The sequence below is a fragment of the Pseudorca crassidens genome, chromosome 10 (genome assembly GCF_039906515.1).
Source record: "Pseudorca crassidens isolate mPseCra1 chromosome 10, mPseCra1.hap1, whole genome shotgun sequence".
Taxonomy (NCBI): Eukaryota; Metazoa; Chordata; class Mammalia; order Artiodactyla; family Delphinidae; genus Pseudorca; species Pseudorca crassidens.
Window position 1 is genome coordinate 25,890,664 of NC_090305.1, and position 20,420 is coordinate 25,911,083.

General features: G+C 43.6%; 1 protein-coding gene across 2 annotated transcripts in view; it reads right to left on the reverse strand.

Moving 5' to 3' along the window:
* Window positions 1-8,716, reverse strand: part of EFHC1 (EF-hand domain containing 1) — a 60,552-nt gene extending 51,836 nt beyond the window's left edge. Inside the window, exons 1-2 of one of the 2 annotated variants that reach the window (XM_067752704.1) lie at window positions 8,508-8,716; window positions 268-489 (exon numbers count right to left, since the gene is read on the reverse strand). In XM_067752704.1, coding sequence (XP_067608805.1) covers window positions 268-489; window positions 8,508-8,570 — 285 coding nt within the window. In that variant the 5' untranslated portion in view covers window positions 8,571-8,716. The remainder of the gene's footprint in view (window positions 1-267; window positions 490-8,507) is intronic. The other variant, XM_067752705.1, reaches the window with a different exon arrangement.
* Between the last annotated feature and the right edge of the window lie 11,704 nt (window positions 8,717-20,420).

Below are 20,420 nucleotides of genomic sequence, written 5' to 3' on the forward strand. Positions count from 1 at the left end.
AATTCAGAACTCATCCAACTTTTTTAAACTGTATTTAGAAAATATTTCAGTGACGTCTACAGGGAATTATTTTCTGTAATCGGCTTCCTGAGTAAAGAAAGGGTCTTTCAATCCTGAGTTCAGCTGTCTATGACTAAGGGTTGAGGCATTTGAACAATTTTCTCCTCAGAGTATCTGGAAAGGCTGTGGTTTACTGTTGACTTTTCTGCAAACAGTTGGCTCTCAGAGATTTGAATTCAAGGGGTACCCTTCCATCCCAGATGATACCTTTTTGTCGAAAGCCACATAGGCAGGAATGAATTCTGCGCGCGGGGCCTGCTTGGGCTGGCCGTACGTGAGGACTGGTGCCTTGCTGGCCAGCTTGTCCAGCTCAGCCTGAGACAGCTGGCTGACCTGGAGCCGGTCTCCGCTGATCCCAACTGTTGGATGTCGAACAACTGCATAGCCATTCCTATAGCCAAGCGTCTGGCTTCTAGGAAATGCTGTTTTCTGAAGAAAAAAACGAAGTGTGTCTTTATATTATAAATATTTGTTGGGTAAAAAAGCTAACTTTCAAAAATATAACTTCAACCTTTGTTTATAAACATCCACAAACCTTACATCAAAAAGTTTACCTACTTTAGAAGGTTCTTGTATTTTAAGCTAAAACACTCGGCCAGAAAGGAGGAGGGATGCAGCAGCCTGAGCTTAAAATAAAACTTAAAGCCCTACTGCTGAAAGTCCAATTTAATTACCAGCTCACTTTCCACAAAAGGCTAAAATATTATCTCACGTATACTCCTAATTTTGTACTAGTCTTCCCATGTTTTTCATTTTATCTGGTGGTCATAAACCATGGAACTGAGAAGATCTAGTTCTGTGAAATGAATTTTTACCTGAAATGAAACAATGGCCCTCTTGCTACAGTGATGCTAATATATTCATATAACTTTTTGGAAAGCAAATGGATATTACAGACTTAAATTGAACAGACTTGAACTCAATAATTCCACCCCCAATCCGTTAAGGATATAACCCAAAATTACAGGAAAGAACAATATGCCTAAGGCTGACCATTATAATGTTCAATAGTTATAATTATAATAGTAAATTATAATAGTTATAATTACAATAGTAAAACACGCCATGGGAAACAATCTAAAAGACAAGCATGAGTAACTGATGGAAAGCTCACCTAACGGGCTATTATGCAGCCATTAAAGACCATGTGGTAATCTGGGAAAAATATTTATGATTTAATAAGTCCAAAAAAGCAGCTTACAAAATTATATGCATATTAATTATAAGCATGCAAACACGTGCACAAAAAAGGCTAGACTTGGAGAATGTTCTCTGTCTGTACTATACATTTCTGAATTATGGTTTCTTTTTTTTTTTTTTTTTTTACAATCAACACATTTTTATTGGTAAATGGAAAAAACAAAAGATTACAGAAAAAAAGTGGAAAGGAAATATTTTTGAAGGCAGAGGAGACCAAAACAGTGGCATAGGATACCCAGCCTCCCCATCCCTCCACAAAGATCAGTGGTTGGACAGCTGTCCATGAACACCTCTGGAAGAGGTCCAGAGTCCATTCAGGAGGTTTCAGCAACACAGTAAAACAAAAAACTGAGGATATTCACACAGCAAGAGAAGGAAGACAACCCATTTTCTCTGCATCATCCCATCCCCCAAGCCAGCACTGTTCAGCCCCAGGAGGCAACCTCCCCTCAACCAGGAAAGGAAAAGCAGGGTGGGCAGTCAGCTCTCCAGTCGTTTGGAGACACTGCATGAAGGTCCCACCTCAGTTTCACCCCACAGACTAGTGAAGTAGAAGTGTACAGAGCCAGTTAGGAACAAGGAAGAAAAAGGTAGGGGCTACTGGCAGCACCCATTCAGTGGGAGCCACTGTGGTTCACAGAGACCTGCTTGGCAGACAAACAGCAGATTTTGACCCACAGCCAACAGCCAGCATAGCTGCAGCTGCCATGTAGCCCCTGCAGACTTCACCAGCTTTTGTCCCACAGGCATTCAGGGTTGCCCAGGCCACCACCTGAGTCCCTCCTGGCTCCCTCCTCTCCCCTGTCCCCAGCAGAGCCCAGGAACCACACAGGCAGCCAGCTTAGGCCTCTAGAAAGCGATGAAGAAAAAAACTGCCAACCAAGAGTACTTTACCCAGAAAAGCTGTCCTTCAGAAATGAAGGCAAGATAAAGACTTCTCCTAATAAGTATAAGCTAAAGGACTTCGTCACCACTAAGTCTACCTTACATGAAATGCTGAAAAGAGTTCTGAGCTGAAACAAAAAGGTGTTTATTAGTAACATGAAACTATACAACACACTGGTAAAGGTAAACGGAGACACCCTAATACTGTAACATGGTGATGTGTTATCTACTTTACTATAAAGACCACTTAACCCTAGCTTCAACAATTTGTTAATGGATACACAATACAAAAAGATGTAAATGGTGACATCAAAAAATAAGGGGCGGGGAGTAAAAGGGTAGATTTTTATGTGAACAAATACGGTTGATCTGAAGGGCGAAATAGACAACAAAACAATTATAGCAAGGGACTTCAATACCCCACTCTCAACAATGGACAGATCAGCCAGATAAAAAAAATCAACAAGGAAAACACTGCACTTGAACCATACTTTAGATCAAAGAGACCTAACACACACATACAGAACAATCCATTCAACAGCAGTACTCTTTATTCTCAAGCATGTGCAAAACATTCTCCAGTATAGATATGATAGGCCACAAAATAAGTCTCAGCAATTTAAGAAGACTGAAATCATACCAAGTGTCTTTTCCAATTACAATGGCATGAAACTAGAAATCAGTAAGTGGAGGAAAGCTGGAAAATTCACAAATATGTGAAAATTAAAAAACACACTCCTGAACAACCAATGAGTCAAAGAAATCAAAGGGAAATTTAAAAAATCTTGAACAGATGAAAATGGAAGCACAAAAATGAAAATCTACAGGATGCTGCAAGAGCAGGTTTAAGTTTATAATGATATATGCCTGCATTGAGAAATAAGATCTCAAATAAACCACTTCGCTTTATACCTCAAGAAACTAGGAAAAGAAGAACTAAGCCCAAAGTCAGCAGAAGAAAGGAAATAATAAAGATCAGAGCAGAAATAAATGAAATAGACACTAGAAAAACAATAGAAATGATCAAAGAAACTAAGCTGTTTTTTTGAAAAGACAAAACAAAATTGACAAACCTTTAGCTAACTGATTAAGAAAAAAGAGAGAGGACTCAAATAAAATCAGAAATGAAAAGGGAGACATTATAACTGGTAGTATAGAAATACAAAGAAGCATGAGAGTCTACTATGAATAATTACATGCCAACAAACTCGATAACCTAGAAGAAATCGATAAATTCCTAGAAATGTACAACCTAGCAAGATTGAATCATGAAGAAATAGAAAATCTGAACAGACCAATAACAAGGAAACTGAATCAGTAATCAAAAACCTCCAAATAGAGAAAAGCTTGGGACCAGGTGGTTTCACTGGTGAATTCTACCAAACATTTAAAGCAGAATTAATGCCAGTCCTTCTCAAATGCTTCCAAAAAACTGAAGAGGAGGGAACACTCCCAAACTCATTTTATAAAACTAGCATTACCCTGATACCAAAGCCAGATAAGGAAACTACAAGAAAATTACAGACCAATATCTCTGATGAACACAGATGTAAAAATCCTCAACAAAATACCAGCAAACCAAATTCAACAGCATATTAAAAGAGTCACACACCATGGTCAAGTGGGACTGATTTCTGAGATGCAAGGATGGTTTAACATGTGCAAATAAATAAATGTGATACATCACATCAACAGAATGAAAGATAAAAATCACATGATCATCTCAACAGATGCAGAAAATGCATTTGGCAAAATACAATATCCTTTCATGATAAAAATGCTCAAAAAATTGGGTATAGAAGGAACATACCTCAACACAATAAAGTCCATAGATGACAAACCTACAACTAACATCATACTCAAAGGTGAAAGGTGGAAAGCTTTTCCTCTAAGATCAGTAACAAGACAAGAATGCCTACTCTCACCATTACTATTCAACATAGTACTGGAAGTCCTTGTTAGAGCAATCAGGCAAGAAAAAGAAATAAATGGCATCCAAATAGGAAAGGAAGAAGTAAAACTGTCTTTGTTTGCAGATGATATGATCTTATACTTATAAACCTTAATGACTCCACCAAAAAACTGTTAGAACGAGTCAACAAATTCAGTAAAATTCCAGGATACAGAAATCAACATACAAAAAATCAGCTGTGTTTCTACACACCAACAGTGAACTAACTGAAAGAGAAATTAAGAAAACAATCTCATTTATGATAGCATCAAAAACAATAAAATACTTAGGAATAAATTTAACCAAGGAGGTGAAAGGCCTGTACACTGAAAACTACAAGCTTTTGATGAAAGAAACTGAAGATAACACAAATAAATGAAAAGAAACGCATATTCATGTTTTGGAAGAATTAATATTACTAAAATGTCCATACTACCCGAAGCCATCTAAGAGTCAATGCAATCAGTATCAAAATTCCAATGGCATTTTTCACAAAAATAGAAAAAAAAAATCCTAAAATTTTTATGGAGCCACAAAAGACTCTTAATAGCCAAGCAATCCTGAGAAAGAACAACAAAGTTGGAGGCATCCTGATTTCAAACTATACTTCAAAACTACAGTAATCAAAACAATATGTATTGGCAGAAAAATAGACACATAGACCAATGGAACAGAATGTAGAGCCCAGAAATGAACCCTCACATATACAGTCAACTAATCTTTGGCAAGAAAGCCAAGAATACACAATGAAAAAAGGATAGTCTCTTCAATAAATGGTGTTGGGAAAACTGGATAACCACATGCAGAAGAATGAAACTGGATCCCTATCTTACACCACTCACAAAAATTAATTCAAAATGGATTAGACTTAAACATAAGACCTGAAACTGTAAAACTCCTAGAAGAAAACATAGGAAAGCTCCTTGACATTGTTCTAGGCAATGATTTTTTGGATCTGACAACAAAAGCATAAGAAACAAAAGCAAAAATAAATAAATAAATGGGATACATTAAAAAGCTTCTGCACAGCAAAAGAAACCATCAACAAAATGAAAAGGCAACCTACAGAATGGGAGGAAAATGTGCAGATCATGTATCTAATAAGGGGTTAATATCCAATATATAAAGAACTCATACAACCCAATAGCAAAACAAAAACAATCCAAATAAACAAAGTCTGGTTAAAAAATGGGCAGAGGAAAAAAAAAATGGGTGGAGGAACTGAATAGATATTTTTCCAAAAGAAGACATACAAATGGCCAAGAGGTATGTGAAAAGGTGCTTGACATCACTAATCATCAAGGAAATGCCAATTAAAACCACAATCAGATAACATCTCACACCTGCTAGGATGGCTATCATCAAAAAGACAAGAGCTAACAACTGTTGAAAAGGATGTGGAGAAAAAAACCCTTGTGGGAATGTAAATTGGTACAGCCACTATGGAAAACCGTGTGAAGGTTCCTCAAAAAATTAAAAACAGAACTACCATACAATCCAGCAATCTCATTTCTGGGTATATATCCAAAGGTAATGAAAAGAGGATCTTGAAGAGATACCTGCACCCCCTTGTTCAATACAGCATTATTCATAATAGCCAAGTTATGGAAACAATCTGTTTCAAGCAATGGATAAAGATATGACATATATGTGTGTATGAATGTGTATATACATATTTATACATGTATATACAATGAAATAGTATGCAGCCATGAGAAAGAAGGAAATCCTACCATTTCTGACAACTTGGATGAAACTTGAGGGCATTATGTCAAGTGAAAAACTTCAGCAAGAGAAAGACAAATACTGTATGCATGATATCATTTATATGTGGAATCTAAAAAATCCAAACTCATAGAAACAGAGAGTAGAGTGGTGGTTACCAGGGGGTGGAGGTAGAAGAAATGGGGAGAGAGTGGTCGAAGGATACAAACTTCCAGTTTATTCAGTTATAAAATGAAATCATTCTGAGGATCTAATGTACAGCATGATGATTATAGCTAACAATGGTGTATTATATACTTCAAAGTTGTTAAGAGAGTAGATCTTAAATGTTCTCATCACAAAAAGGAAATGGTAATTATATGACTGGATGGAGGTGTTAGCTAATGCTATGGTGGTGATCATTTTGCAAAATACAAGCATATCAAATCAACAGGTTGCACACTTTAAATTTATACGTCAATTATATCTCAATAAAGTTGGAAAAAAGTGGAAGGGAAAATTAGAGATTATGTTAATTTTATGGAAATTTTTTTCCTTTTTCTGTTCTTCGCAATGTTGCTTTCAAAATCATATTTACACACATACATATATATACACGCATAAATCATAAAATGTTTTTTATGAAAAAAATTACTGACTTACCTACCTAATTTCTTTGCAGCCCAACCAACCATCTCTCAGGATCTGTACTAGCATAAAAGGTGCAATAGAGTAAACTTCTTTTGCTAAGAGTTATGGACTGTGAACTTTATTTTATGGGTTGTACATTCAGGGTCACATATCAGTTGACAGGACATAACACAAATGACACAGAACAAAATGGGCTGAGTTGACTTCATCACTGGGTAACCTGTGTAACTTCAAGCTCCTCTTCTCCCACCTCTAAAGACAGAAGCAACATCAGCTGCTTCATTTGCTTTTCCCGTTTGAGACAGACATCTCTACCATCACTCAGCTATACGACCTTTATCAGTGGACTTCAAGGGCACCCCAGGCAAGGCCACCTCAGGCTCCCCACCTTAGTTCCTGTGGTTCATCTTCTGAAGGTCTTGAGAGTTACACACACCTAGTCTTTCAGGGCTGAAGATAGTGATGTTTTTCACATATCAAAATAAGGCAAATTGGCTGACACTTGGCCAGTGTATTTAAAATCTGAAATATGTCCAATGCACAGTTCATCTTACTTGTAGTACGGCAATATATGTTCTCAGAGCCTGGCACCTCCAACCCACACCTCTGTAATCCCAAATCAAATCAACCCTGCCCCATGGGTAACCCACACTCACCAACAGCAAATGGTAAGCTGTCCCTGCACAGGGCAGGAACGTGCCTACAACATTTTTAAGTTTCATAAAACTGAAAAGTCCACTGAAGCAAAAAATCTACAATGCTGTGTCTTAATGCAGGAATAACTATGAAGAAGAGATTCAGAATCCAAATTCCCTCACCAAACATTCAATTTCAATTCATTCTCCCAAAGAAAATAAATTGACTATGTATTTTATCTGACCTTCATGATCAGGGAGAGGAACTTATAGTTTAAATTATTAAACTATATAAATATAAATTATTATCGTTTCATCTCTGATAATCAGCCTATCGGCCTACTGAATCTTAATGTTGATATTCCAACATATATTTCAGTAACCCTGAAATTTCAGAATTAAATAATAATTTTGTCAAGGGCTAAACTATGTCAGAGAAAAAAAACACAAGCCTATTTTTTTTTCTCTTCAATTTTGTCTACAGGATGCAACTAAAAACACAAAGTAGGGGAAGAGTGAAACAAAATCTAAATAGGAATCTTTTATAAAAATGTTAAAGCGAAAAGAAAAGGGCTAGGAGAAGAAAAAACAGCAACGAATCAACAGTAGTGGAGGGAATTTATGTGGAATTATCTCCTACAAAGCACCTGAGGATGGTTTGGGAGGAAGACGGCCAAGTGCTGAAAGCCTAACTTTTGGAGAAAGAACAACTGGGAAAGAAGGTTAAACAAGAACAGGGTGAAGGTGGGACCAGACTGTAGAAAAGGGATGAGGTGTGGTAGACGCATAAGTAAGAAGGGAGGAGACTGCAATAAAGGACCTGGCAGAAAGAAGCCAATGGGTGGAAGTGGTAAATAAGACAGGAAATGCAGCTGGGAGTGGGGGCGCTTACTAGGTCTAGGATTCAGAAGAGGAAGAACGCGGGCGGGAACGATAGGCCTGGGGAGAGTGGGTGGGCTGGGGCTGTGGAAATAAGGATGAAGGTGTAGAGAGGCTGAGTCGGGGAAAGGGCCCAGACTAGGAGGGAGGGTTTAAGGGTGGAGCTCATCAGAGAAGGGTATGGGGTGGGAGAATGAGCTAGGGAGAGGACCGAGGGAGAGCTCGGGAGCAAGGCGGGGAAATCAGTGATCTAGAGGAGGCAGAGGCTTGAGGAGAGCAGGAAGTAAGAACGCTGGGAGGCCAACGCACTGCCAGGGTGGAGTGGAAAAACTAGAGAGGGATGGGCGGAGGGCAAAATGGGACAGGGAGGGTGAGGCTGGGTGAGGGAGAAAAGAGAACAAGGTTGGGGCAGAGGGACGGGTTTGAAGGGAAAGAGGACAAACTCGAGCAGACGAGAAGGGAGACGCAATCTTTCGAGCAGCTGCAAGCCCTCCGAGGCCGCCCGGGGGTGGGGGCAGGGGGTTGGGCAGAGAAGTCCTCACCGTGGAGTCCTTAAAGGACATGCCCGGGAGACAGGGCAGGCCATGCACTGGGTTGGACATCATCGCAGCCGCTCTCGCCGCGGCCACCTCGGTCGGGTTTGGTCCTCCCGCCTTGCCGGGGGGACCAGCGGCTCCTTGGTAACGCCAAACATTCCCAGCGCTCGCGGCAGAGTGCCCGGGCCTGAGGCGCAGGCGTGCTGGGTCTGCGCGTGCGCAGCCCGCGGGACTGGGCGCTCTCGCGGGAGTGTGGCCTCGGCGAGCTGGCCCCGCCCCTCCCCTCTCGGGCCACAGCGAAGTGAGAGCGGGTGGGAGGGGCGGGAGGAGGCTGTTGTGATGACGGGATGGTTCTCGCCTTGAGGTCCGGGGTCGGGGCGGGCCCTTAGATCAGTTAGAGGGGAAGGGGCGGTCCTTCCTTCGCTCCAACGCAGTCCTCACCGCGCTCCGCCCGCTCTCTCTTCTCCCACCTGTGTCCCAGTTCACACTGAAGTGTCAGTGGTTGGTTCCGGTTGAAAGTGTTACCTTTCTCGGACCCGTGCTTCCCTGGGGCCAGGGGTTGCGGATTATTCGTGGTTATAACTCTGTTGCTCAAGGATGTTCAATGAACAAATGCAACCATCTGGTCCCTAATCCTCCCACTACAGCATTCTGTTTTTTTCCACTTTACCTTTCTTTATTCTACTGTCAATCCCTGCACTTCTGCACCCTCCCAGTTGTTGGCCGGGCCTTTGGGTCTTACACATTCACCGCAGGACACTCAATATTTGTTGACTGAAGAGCTACAGGGCGCTCGTGTCAATTCTCCACGTCTCTAGTATCTACCTACTTGCAGCTGTAATGAAAAGATCAGAACCAAGAGGGGAAACGCATCTCCTTCAAAGAGAAAACTAAGTCATAAGAAAAAAGCAAATAAGTGTGGCGACATATTATCAAAATCATAGGTACTCTTTTTACAAAACTTGTTTAAATTACTATCCCTGAAAAGAAATGTAATCCTATTCCTGAAACATTTTCAGGAAAGAAAAAACAAGCTATCCAGCAGCACTGAGGAGCTTAAAAAGAAAAAAAGCAAACAAAACCCAGCTGCCCAGACATTGGATTCATCGGGTCTGAAATGAGTCTCAGGCATCTGATTTTTATAACAGCTGTTTCTGATAATGAGCCAGTTTAGGAACACGATAAAGTAACAGACCTCAATCAGAAGGCATCCGCGTCATGCGGTAGTTTACTGCCAATACAGACACAGCAGCTTTAGTTTTACTGCTTCTTGTCCAAGCAAATCCCCCTATTGGGTTTCACTAATAGGTGTAAACCTCATGGGGCCCAGGACATCAATCCACTAGCGGTAACTGAAGCAGTTATTGGTGGCTGTCTCCACACCCTGCCCAAAGAATTTCTTTCCTTTTTTTTTTAATTAATTAATTTTATTTTTGGCTGCATTGGGGCTTCGTTGCTGCACGCAGGCTTTCTCTAGCTGCGGCGAGCAGGGGCTACTCTTCATTGTGGTGCGTGGGCTTATTGTGGTGGCTTCTCTTGCTGCGGAGCACGGGGCTCTAGGCACACGGGCTTCAGTAGTTGTGGCACGTGGGCTCAGTAGTCGTGGCCTGCGGGCTCCAGAGCCCAGGCTCAGCAGTTGTGGCCCATGGGCTTAGCTGCTCTGCGGCACGTGAGATCTTCCCAGAACCAGGGCTCGAACCCGTGTCCCCTGCATTGGCAGGCGGATTCTTAACCACCACGCCACCGGGGAAGCCCCGAGTTTCTTTTCTAATAACACTTCCTCTCCCCAACTACTTCTAGTTCCCATTTTTGTCCCCTCTCTTTCTCACCTTTACAATTTTTTTTAATTTCTACTGGTGTAGTACCTTAATGTAGGTGTTTAAAACATTTTTTTTAAAAAATCAATGCATTGTTGAAGATACTGAAGACTTTTTTTTTTTTTTTTTGCGGTACGCGGGCCTCTCACTGTTGTGGCCTCTCCCGTTGCGGAGCACAGGTTCCAGACGCGCAGGCTCAGCGGCCATGGCTCACGGGCCCAGCCGCACCGCGGCATGTGCGATCTTCCCGGACCGGGGCACGAACCCGCGTCCACTGCATCGGCAGGCGGACTCTCAACCACTGCGCCACCAGGGAAGCCCCTGAAGACGTTTAAAAGTATCTGTCCATTGCATTATATCTTAGCCACTGACCTAGAAGGGAAGTGTGGACAAAGCATGTCACCTGCCATATCAGTAAATAACGGATCTCTCCAACCATCAAGTCAGCAGCCACTGCATCTCCCCACAACTGTGCACCCTGTGGGAATTCAGGATGGAGAAAAGCAGGCTACTGGCCCAAATAGCTAAGGTGCATATAAAAGGAATGAGTTCAATGAGCCCAGACTCTGGCACCTTCTGATACAAAGAAAAGCACTAAATTCATTAACTTGAGATGTCTGCGTTTTGTGACTAGCAGTAATCTTTTTTTTTTTTTTTTTTTTTTGCGGTACGCGGGCCTCTCACTGTTGTGGCCTCTCCCGTTGCGGAGCACAGGCTCCGGATGCACAGGCTCAGCGGCCATGGCTCACGGGCCCAGCCGCTCCACGGCACGCGGAATCCTCCCAGACCGGGGCATGAACCCGTGTCCCCTGCATCGGCAGGTGGACTCTCAACCACTGCGCCACCAGGGAAGCCCTAGCAGTAATCTTTTGATGTTCCAACTACCTGGCTTTTGTTGCAAAAACTATGTATTGGGGCTCCTCCCTTACCTCTTTGGAGCAGTCCCTTGGAGCTATCTGAGAGGCTGTCTTCCTGGCTGGAGTCCTCAGAAAGTCCATCGAATAAAACATAACTCTCAACTTTTAGGTTGTGCATTTTTTTTTTTCATTCAACAGAAGCCAGCCACTGGGAGAATATTTCAAAATGGCAAGTTCAACCTCAGAATCACTGGGAACTGTAATCCTTGCTGACTCTTCATGGTAACCTTACTCTTCCCAGTTACATGATCCCTTCCTGCCCTTTCTCTTAATAAAAGTAAATCCATGGCATTAGCATACACTCAGAAGAGCCCTCCTGGACTAACTGCAGGGTGGCACTTGGGTCTGTATTCCCTGGGCTGGATAGGGAAGGAGCCAGTGGGGCTTGGAAAAGGTGAATCGTGCCTAAATATATTGTTCTTTGTGGCATCTGTTTCTATTGGAGGAGTGCCTTCTGCTCAAATGTCTTTCTTTCCCAGAAGAGCACACTAGTTAAATGGTTAACAGAGCGTTTTAACTACTTTCACGTACACACGTAGAAATGTAAGGTGAAGGAAAATTCTCTTGGCCTGCGGCCTTGTAAAAATGCCATCACCTCTGAGGAGGGGAAGCCAGGCCATACTGCATCAGTGCTAAAAAGCGCAGGTACAGGTCTGTGAAGAGGAGGGAAGAAAGGGCGTCAGAAAACTGCTTGAACCCTGAGAAGGGTGGGTGTGATTAAGAGTTTACAGCCTACTTCTCCCAATCAGGATGACTCAGCATGGATTGCACTCACCATCAACCTGCACTCACCACTTCCCACCTGTGGAATATATAGGAGAGGGCGGGAGCCTGACCATCCCCAGCAGCTAAAGTAGAAAGTGTGATGTTTGGAAGACTGTACATAAAGCCTGGACTCAGAAGGCCACAGGGACGTTGCATGACCTTAGAGGGTGCTACAAAGCTTGGGGAATGGAAAAAATGGGAAGATCAGACTGCCAGGAGGCCAAACCTGAAAGAGGGCCTCTCTGGGGCTGGATGACGTCTCCCAGGGACTCCTGATGGGAGGGGTCGGAAGGCAGAGGCTGCAAGCAGCCACCTAAAATAAAAGTCTCCTTTTTCAGCATTTTTCCCGGAGCTCGCTTTACCTAGAATTTGTTTAAAATCCTGGGACGTCCTTATTCTTCAGTACCTAATATCACAGGACAGATATCAAGCAGGTTGCATGCGCGCGCGCGCGGGGGCCTTTCTGCAGTGATTGTGGTGCATTACTGTCCTCTGCTGGAAAAAAGCGGTACAGCAAGGTTTCTGGAAAGCAAACTCAATGACCCACCTGCAGGTTTGGAAGTACTGGGGGTGTGGCTAGTGAGTGACTATGGAGACGACACCTTGCAAGGGCGTGTCCCTCAGTCAGATGCTCTCTACCCTTCATTTCTATCACTCCGTGGTCTCTGGAATCGATTATCTGAAAAGCGTGCCTGTCAACCACTTTGATCTTTGCAATGGAGAAAGGTGAGAGAAGCCCTGATTTCCAAGCAGATTCTGGAACAGATTTAGGACCCACAGGAAATCTTCATTTGACACAAAAATCACACAGTTTGGGTTTAGACTATTTTAGTTTTGCAGTGGGCTCCTGCCAGGGGGTTGAAAAAACTTGTGTTTCTGACGCTTTTTCCTCTAAGTCAAACCCATTCTATGACTTTAGCTGATTTACTCAGAATTCCCTTCCCTCTGAAAAATCCTATCAAACATGACCTCACAGAATTAGAGGTTCCATAGGATGTAAGCAGAGGATAAGTGCTTTGTTTTGTTCAGTGCCATTTTCTCAGCTTCCACCACAGTGTCTAACACCTCTTAAATACTCAATAAACAGTTGTAAAATGACTGACCAAGTAAATGAACAAATGATGACTTGAAAATCACCCAGTATTTTTCAAATAGCCCGTGGATCCCCATTACTAGGTCTTAAAACCATCTTAATGATTGTGACAACAACTAGAATTTTTTAAAAAAAGAAATAGAGTATAAATGATCAGGACGCATCCCATGTTGAATGGGTAAGAATAATTCAGTGAAAAAGTATTTTGAGATGTATAAAAACATACGCGTTGGCATCATGGATATTAGTGCGGTCAGAGTCAAAAAACTTGGAAAGTGATTAACACAACCCAGCCCCTCATTTTACTGATGAGAAATCCCCAGATCAAAAGAGATTAAGAAACCATGGGTTAATGACTGGTTACTAATCGGGTATTTCTTACACTCAACCTCAATCGTCACACAGCTGGGGAGGATATTCTTCCTTCAGCACATGAGGGATCATTGATCTTAGCATCCAGCTTGTAAGACATCTGTGCCTTAATCAGGTTCTTCACAGGATGGAGAAATAGAAGTGTTAGAGTGATATGGCAGTAATATTGATTACAGGTTTAGATTCCAAATGTGGACAGGGCACGAATCCATTGATCCAGGTCAATGGCAACCTTGAACATGGGGAAATGCCTCTGATTCCTCCTCTCCCTCTGAATATCTCAATCCACTCATCCTTCTCTCCTCTCACATATGCGGCCTGGAACAGAACGTGAAATGCCCGTTTGGGAGTCCTGAGGGCTACATTCATGTCCTCACTGTGTCTTGAATATTTGTGTGAGCTTGGACAACTTACCTACCTGCGTTTCTGGTTTCTTCATCTCTAAAATGAAAAGCCTGGACCAGAATTAATGATCATTAATCGTTTTGAAAACCTAGGGAAAGCTATGGGTCCTGTCTCCCCCAAATGTGCATACTCACAGGTATAAATGTTAGTTATGATTTTATGGAGCCCCAGTGGGTCTAGGGTCTAGAACTGTTCCCTGTCTGAAATACAATACAGAAGGAGTCCGTATCATAGCTCCCCAGAGGCGGAACGACGTGTAGGTAGAGAGTACTGACTGTAGGAAGCTCTTCAGGACAGATGACCCTTTTTTTGCCAACAAATGAATTGCAGGGAGGGGGGCAAAGAGTGAAGCGGAAGGGAAACCAATAGTTTAAAAGAGACAAATAACAAGTCGACCGACTGCAACTTGTGGGCCCTGTTGAGATCCTGATTCAAACAAATACACTTTAAAAGTAACAATGCCATTTATGAGACCGCTGGGAATTTGAGTGTGAGAATGTTAAGAAATTGTTCTTCAATTTTTTAGGCATGATGGTTTTGCAAGAGTGTCTTCATCTTCTCTAAAACCTTTTAGAGATACATACCCAAGTGTGTGTCATGGAGAAAATGATAAGATGTCTGGAATTTGTTTCAGAATAATAGGAGAAGGAACAAATAAGTGAGCACAGATGACACCAGACTGCACGTGAGTTGACCCTTGTTGACATGACTAAACGCTTCATTAAACATTTCTGTCTACTTTTGTATATACTGAAATTTTCTATAATAAAAAAGTTAAAAAAATAAAAAGTATGGACTCTGGAGCCAGATGGCCTGGGTACGGGCCCTGATTCTATCACTTACCAGATCTGTGAACTGTGGGAATGTCTTAACCTTTCCTTACTATAAACATATAATAATAATTATTTGCAACTCATAAGGCTGTTGTGAGCATTAAATGAGTTAGTATATGTAAGTATGAAGCATGGTGCCTGGCACATAGGAAGTACCCAGGGACTGTTTGCCATTAGTGTGGTCGAGGAGACTCTTCTGAGTGGACTGTTTGGAGAGTGACTGGGGACTTGGAAGAATTGTGGATGATCAACTAAATACAGGAAGGTAAAAGGAAGACAGAGAAGGGGGCAAGTGTGTTAGGCCTTTTAAAGCCTGTGTAACATTTAGAAGGTTTGGCACATGTGACTTAGGTCTTTCCTCTTGTACCCTCCAAACATCTCACAGAGACAGACACACACACACACAGACACAGACACACACAGACATACACACACAGATAAACACAGACACGCAGACACAGAGACACAGAAACACAAAGATACACACAGACACAGAAACACACAGATACACACAGACACACACACAGATACACACAGACACACCCAGATACAGACAGAGAAACACACAGATACACATAGACACGCAGACACACAGACACAGACACACACAGATACACACAGACACAGAAAACACAGATACACACAGACACACACACACAGATACACACACACACGCAGACTCACAGACACACAGCCACAGACACACACAGACACGCAGACACACAGATACACATAGACACAGAAACACACAGATACACACAGACACACACACAGATACACACAGACACACACAGAGACACACACAGACATGCAGACACACACACAGACAGATACACAGAGACACAGACACACACAGATACAGATACACAGACACACAGACACAAAGATATACAGAGATACACACACACAGATAAACACAGACACACAGATACACACAGACACAGAAACACACAGATACACACAGACACACACAGATACACACACAGACACACACAGATACACAGATACACACACAGACACACACAGATACACACACAGACACAGATACACAGACACGCAGACACACACACAGATACACACAGACACACAGACACAGACACACACAGGTACACAGAGACACAGAAACACACAGACACAGAAACACAGACACACACAGACACACACACGCACCCCAGATCCCTTTAGGGGGTGGGGCTCCAAACTCTCCTTGCGGTTTGGGTTACAGAAAAGCAGCAGCCTCCTCCCGTGTGCTGTGGAGGAGACTGGGGACCAGAGCTTCCCACAGCGCCCCGACCTTTGCCCTGTTCCTGTGGTCACCACCTCCCTTCTGTCACCACCGGGATGGAGAGCAGACCGTGGCTTTGCAGCCTCTGCAGGCGAAGGTGAAGGCACGCAGATGGACGGGTCGCTGTGGAAGCTGAGAAGAGGCAAGGACCTGGGAGGGAAGCTGCCACGGGGCCCGGGGGCCCCTGCTTCACTGGGTGGAGTACTGGAACTGGCCTTTTGGAATTTCTTCTCTGTATTTAACCTCCTGCCACAGAGGTGCTACTGCATCACACGAGTGACAAGCTTCCCAGGAGTATTTCCACTGAGTTCACCCATGAGACCACAAATCCCATTTCTCCCTTTAATGGAGTGTGGGTGGGGACAATGGGGTCTCCACGTTCTCTCCTCCCCCTGAGGCCGCTGAGCCCAGGGCCACTGGACAGCCAGATTGTATCAGCTGATAGAAGTAAACACTGAGAACAGCCTTGAACCAGGTGTTAATTTCCTAGGGCAGACATCACACAGCACAACGGAGGGGCTTAAACAGCAGAAAGTTCTGCTCCAACAATTCTGGAGGCCAGAAGTTGGACATCATGGTCCCAGCAGGGCCACACCCTCCCTCCTGGCCTCTGATTGTTCCCGTCCACCCCTGAACCTCCCTGCCTGCATAACTCCAGCCTTGGCCTCTGTTGCCGTGACTGTTCTCCCCCACGTGTGTCTCTGTGCTGTCACGGGGCTGTGCGTCCTCACCTTTTCTCCGTGTCTCTCTCTTCCTATAAGGACATCGGTCACCTTGGACTAAGGGGCCACCCTACTCCAGTATCACCTCCTTACATCTGCAGCTGCCATTTCCAAAGAAGGCCACTTTCTGGCTTCTGAGGAGACCGTGAGATGCAGAGAATGCTTTATTTGATATCCAAGGACATCCACGATGTACTTCTTAGCCCCCAAAGAAGTGATACGACCCTGGCTATTCTCCGAGGACATCAACATATCTTTGGGGGGGGATGTAATTCACAACATCACGGATGTGAATCGAGAAGTAAAAAAGGAGGGGAGGGATAAATTGGGATTGACATATACACACTACTATATATAAAATAGATAACTAATAAGGACCTACTGTATAGCACAGGGAACTCTACTCAATACTCTGTAATGGCCTATATGGAAAAAGAATCTAAAAGAGTGGATATATGTATATGTATGATTGAATCACTTTGCTGTACATCTGAAACTAACACAACATTGTAAATCAACTATACTTCAATAAAAAAAAAAAGTAAAAACAGTGAGTGGAGCAGTGGGGTTTCCTCCATAGGCTGAGAACCCCTGGGGACCACAGTGTAAAAGGACCAGACTGCTAACCTGTCCAGGTGGGTCTGGCCACTGCAGGAAGGTTCTCTGCCGATGCTTGTGAGGGTCTGTGACATGCAGACAGAGTGACGAAGGAGGAACTCCCACCCAAACACACGCAGAACCCTGGGGGAATGACACACGCCTGAATCTGTCATGGATGGAGAGCGACCCTTCCCCAGGGCATTAAGCTCCCACTCTGGAGAAATTTCGGGAGCTCACCGGGCGGGTGGGCGAGTTTGCATAGAACCCACAGTTCCCTGCTCAGGGGAAGTGGTGGAAATCATAACAATTAAGACAATTGCCACTTGGAGTGATTGAGCACAAACTTTGTGCTGTTTTTTCCCCCAGAAGCAAAATTAGTCAGATTCTGAACTAATTTGTTCTTGTTGGAAAAAGAAAATACACTGAATGGAGATGTTTTGCATGTTGCTATTAAGTTGCTTTTAAGAAATTGTTTTAACTGGAATAGTGTTCTGATTGACTTTGAGGACTATGGTATTTTTAACAGGTTCTGAAGGCAAAGAAGGCTTCACGGGAGAAGCATAGGGAAATGATGTGAGGAGAATCGGTGGTTCTTCGAGCTGCCTGGAGTCCTTGGAGGTCATCCAGGTGGTTACAGATGGCCTCTGAGACCTACGTGATGGCCTCTGAGACTAATGTGACCAGGTGTGTGTTGGAGTCCAGCACAAAGTATATTTAAGAATCTCACCATTGGCATCACATCAACGGTCACAGCCTAGGGAATGTTCTTGGCCAAAGTGTCTAGAAATGAACCAAAAACTGCCTCTTTCGGTTTATTTCATTTATCAGAGGAAAAAAAAATCCTCATTACATTTCCCTTTCATGCTACAGTTTTTCCAGTTCACCCAATTGGTAAAGGTCTGAGTTTCTGTGAGATTCTATTACTTAATAGCAGGTAGTTTGGGGGAAATTTATTTAATCTACCAGTTTCCTCATTTATAAAGTGGGAGCAGTAACAGTACCTACCTCCCGAGGATTACATGAGGGTTAAAGGAAAGAATCTAAGCAAACAGCTCCGTGAAGGACTTGGCAAGGAGTGAGCACGAAATAATGTACACTGTTCACGTTGTTATTATTCCTGGTTTGCAGGTTCTGCCCTGGATGTTTCACTGCATTTCTGCCTGGAGGATTACCCAGAGCGCAAACCGGGGTCAGTAGGACTTAAGGAAGCATTCAAAGCCTGCCTGGAAAGTGGAGGTCAGCGTTCTGTGAGTTTAAAAAATGCTCTGAGAATTTGGGAAGAATCGTGAGCACGAGACTGTGTCCACAGGAATGCAACCTATAGGGCTAAGCCCACAAGGAGAATAACTTAATGATAACCTGGTTTTGGGTAGATGGCAGGCAGCAGAATTTGCTCTACATTCTGCCAGCAAAGGTCATGTGCAATTAGTAATTAGTCCACATAGATAAATGGCTATCCTGCAGTTTTCTTGGGCAGGATTCTTCCCCAGCATTCCCCATCCTGAAGTTACAGTAAAAGCCGGGTCCTTACAAGGATCTCACAATCTGTCCTCACCTCTGTCTGACTCCTCGACCCCTCTCGACCCCTCTCTGTTCAGGCAGGCTCTGGCCTCAGGGCCCTTGCAATTCTTCCCTCTTCCCCAGGGGAGAAACACACACACACACACACACACACACACACACACACACACACACACACACACACACACACACACACACACACACACACACCTCTTTCTGTAGTCTCCCCTGATTCTGGTTAAAGTTGCACACTCACTCCATCCCTCTGGCCTCTCCTTCCTTGCTTTCTGTTTCTCCTTGGCACCAACACCTTCTAACACCTTAACTCTCTGATGTATTTCTTTGGTTTGTCTTTTTTTTTTTGGCCGCGCAGCTTGTGGGATCTTAGTTCCCCCACCAGGGATTGAACCCATGCCCCTTCGCAGTGAAGGCACAGAATCCTAACCACAGGACCGCCAGGGAAGTCCCGGTTTGTTGTTTATCTTGCCCTCACCCCCCACTGCTGAGGGTAAGGCTCTGTCAGGGCTGGGATTTGTTTTATCCATGGCTATATCCCTGGTGCCTAGAACATGGACTGGCACCTGTGGGCTCAGTGTTTGTGGAGTGTGGGGCTGGATTCACACAGAGTTCTTTCAACTCGAGATAATGTATCATTGGCTGTGTTTCATGAGCCCTTGTCCCAGCCACAGCATCAGCAAATTACCTTCGTAAATGTCAGAAGGGAGTGTCATGTGACTGTAAACTGAGCCAGACTGTTGATTGATTTTTTTTTGTACTTTACAGAATCAAAGTATTAGGTTGCCTAAAAATTCCTAACTTCTGGCTTTTCAGGAAGCTTTATATCACACTGCTAATTTACGTATTGACAACATTTTGACATGGGCTTATTCTTACTCTGAAGGGACTCATTTTAGTGATGTGTTCATGAATTATCCTTTTTCTCCAATTTTTTGCATTTTCTTTAATAAGCCTTTATTACTTGGAAATGAGAAATAACCAATGACTTTCGAGGGGGCCTTCCTACTAATGTGTGCAAAACTCTTTTATGAGGCAGAGAAACATTACGTGGGCCTTTCACTGTTGTGGCCTCTCCCGTTGCAGAGCACAGGCTCCGGACGCGCAGGCTCAGCAGCCATGGCTCACGGGCCCAGCCGCTCCGCGGCATGTGGGATCCTCCCGGGCTGGGGCACGAACCCGCGTCCCCTGCATTAGCAGGCGGACTCCCAACCACTGTGCCGCCAGGGAAGCCCCCAGAGAAACATTTTTAAAGTCATTGTCACTTGTCAGAATCCCTGGGAGAGCCAATCGTTTGAAGAATTGACAATCCCAGTGAAAGAGCAGAGGGCAGTGTTGTATCATCTTGGCGAGATTATCAATACTTGGTTTCTCTTCCCAGGATTCAAAGGTATTTTCAAGAAGCCATGACCGGAGAGTGAGATTTGACTTTAAAATCTAGGCCACTGAGGGCCTACAGCCAATGGAACTTTCTGGCTTCTGAGGAGACCATGAGATGCAGAGAATGCTTTATTTGATATCCAAGGACATCCACGATGTACTTCTTAACCCCCAAAGAAGTGGTATGACCCTGG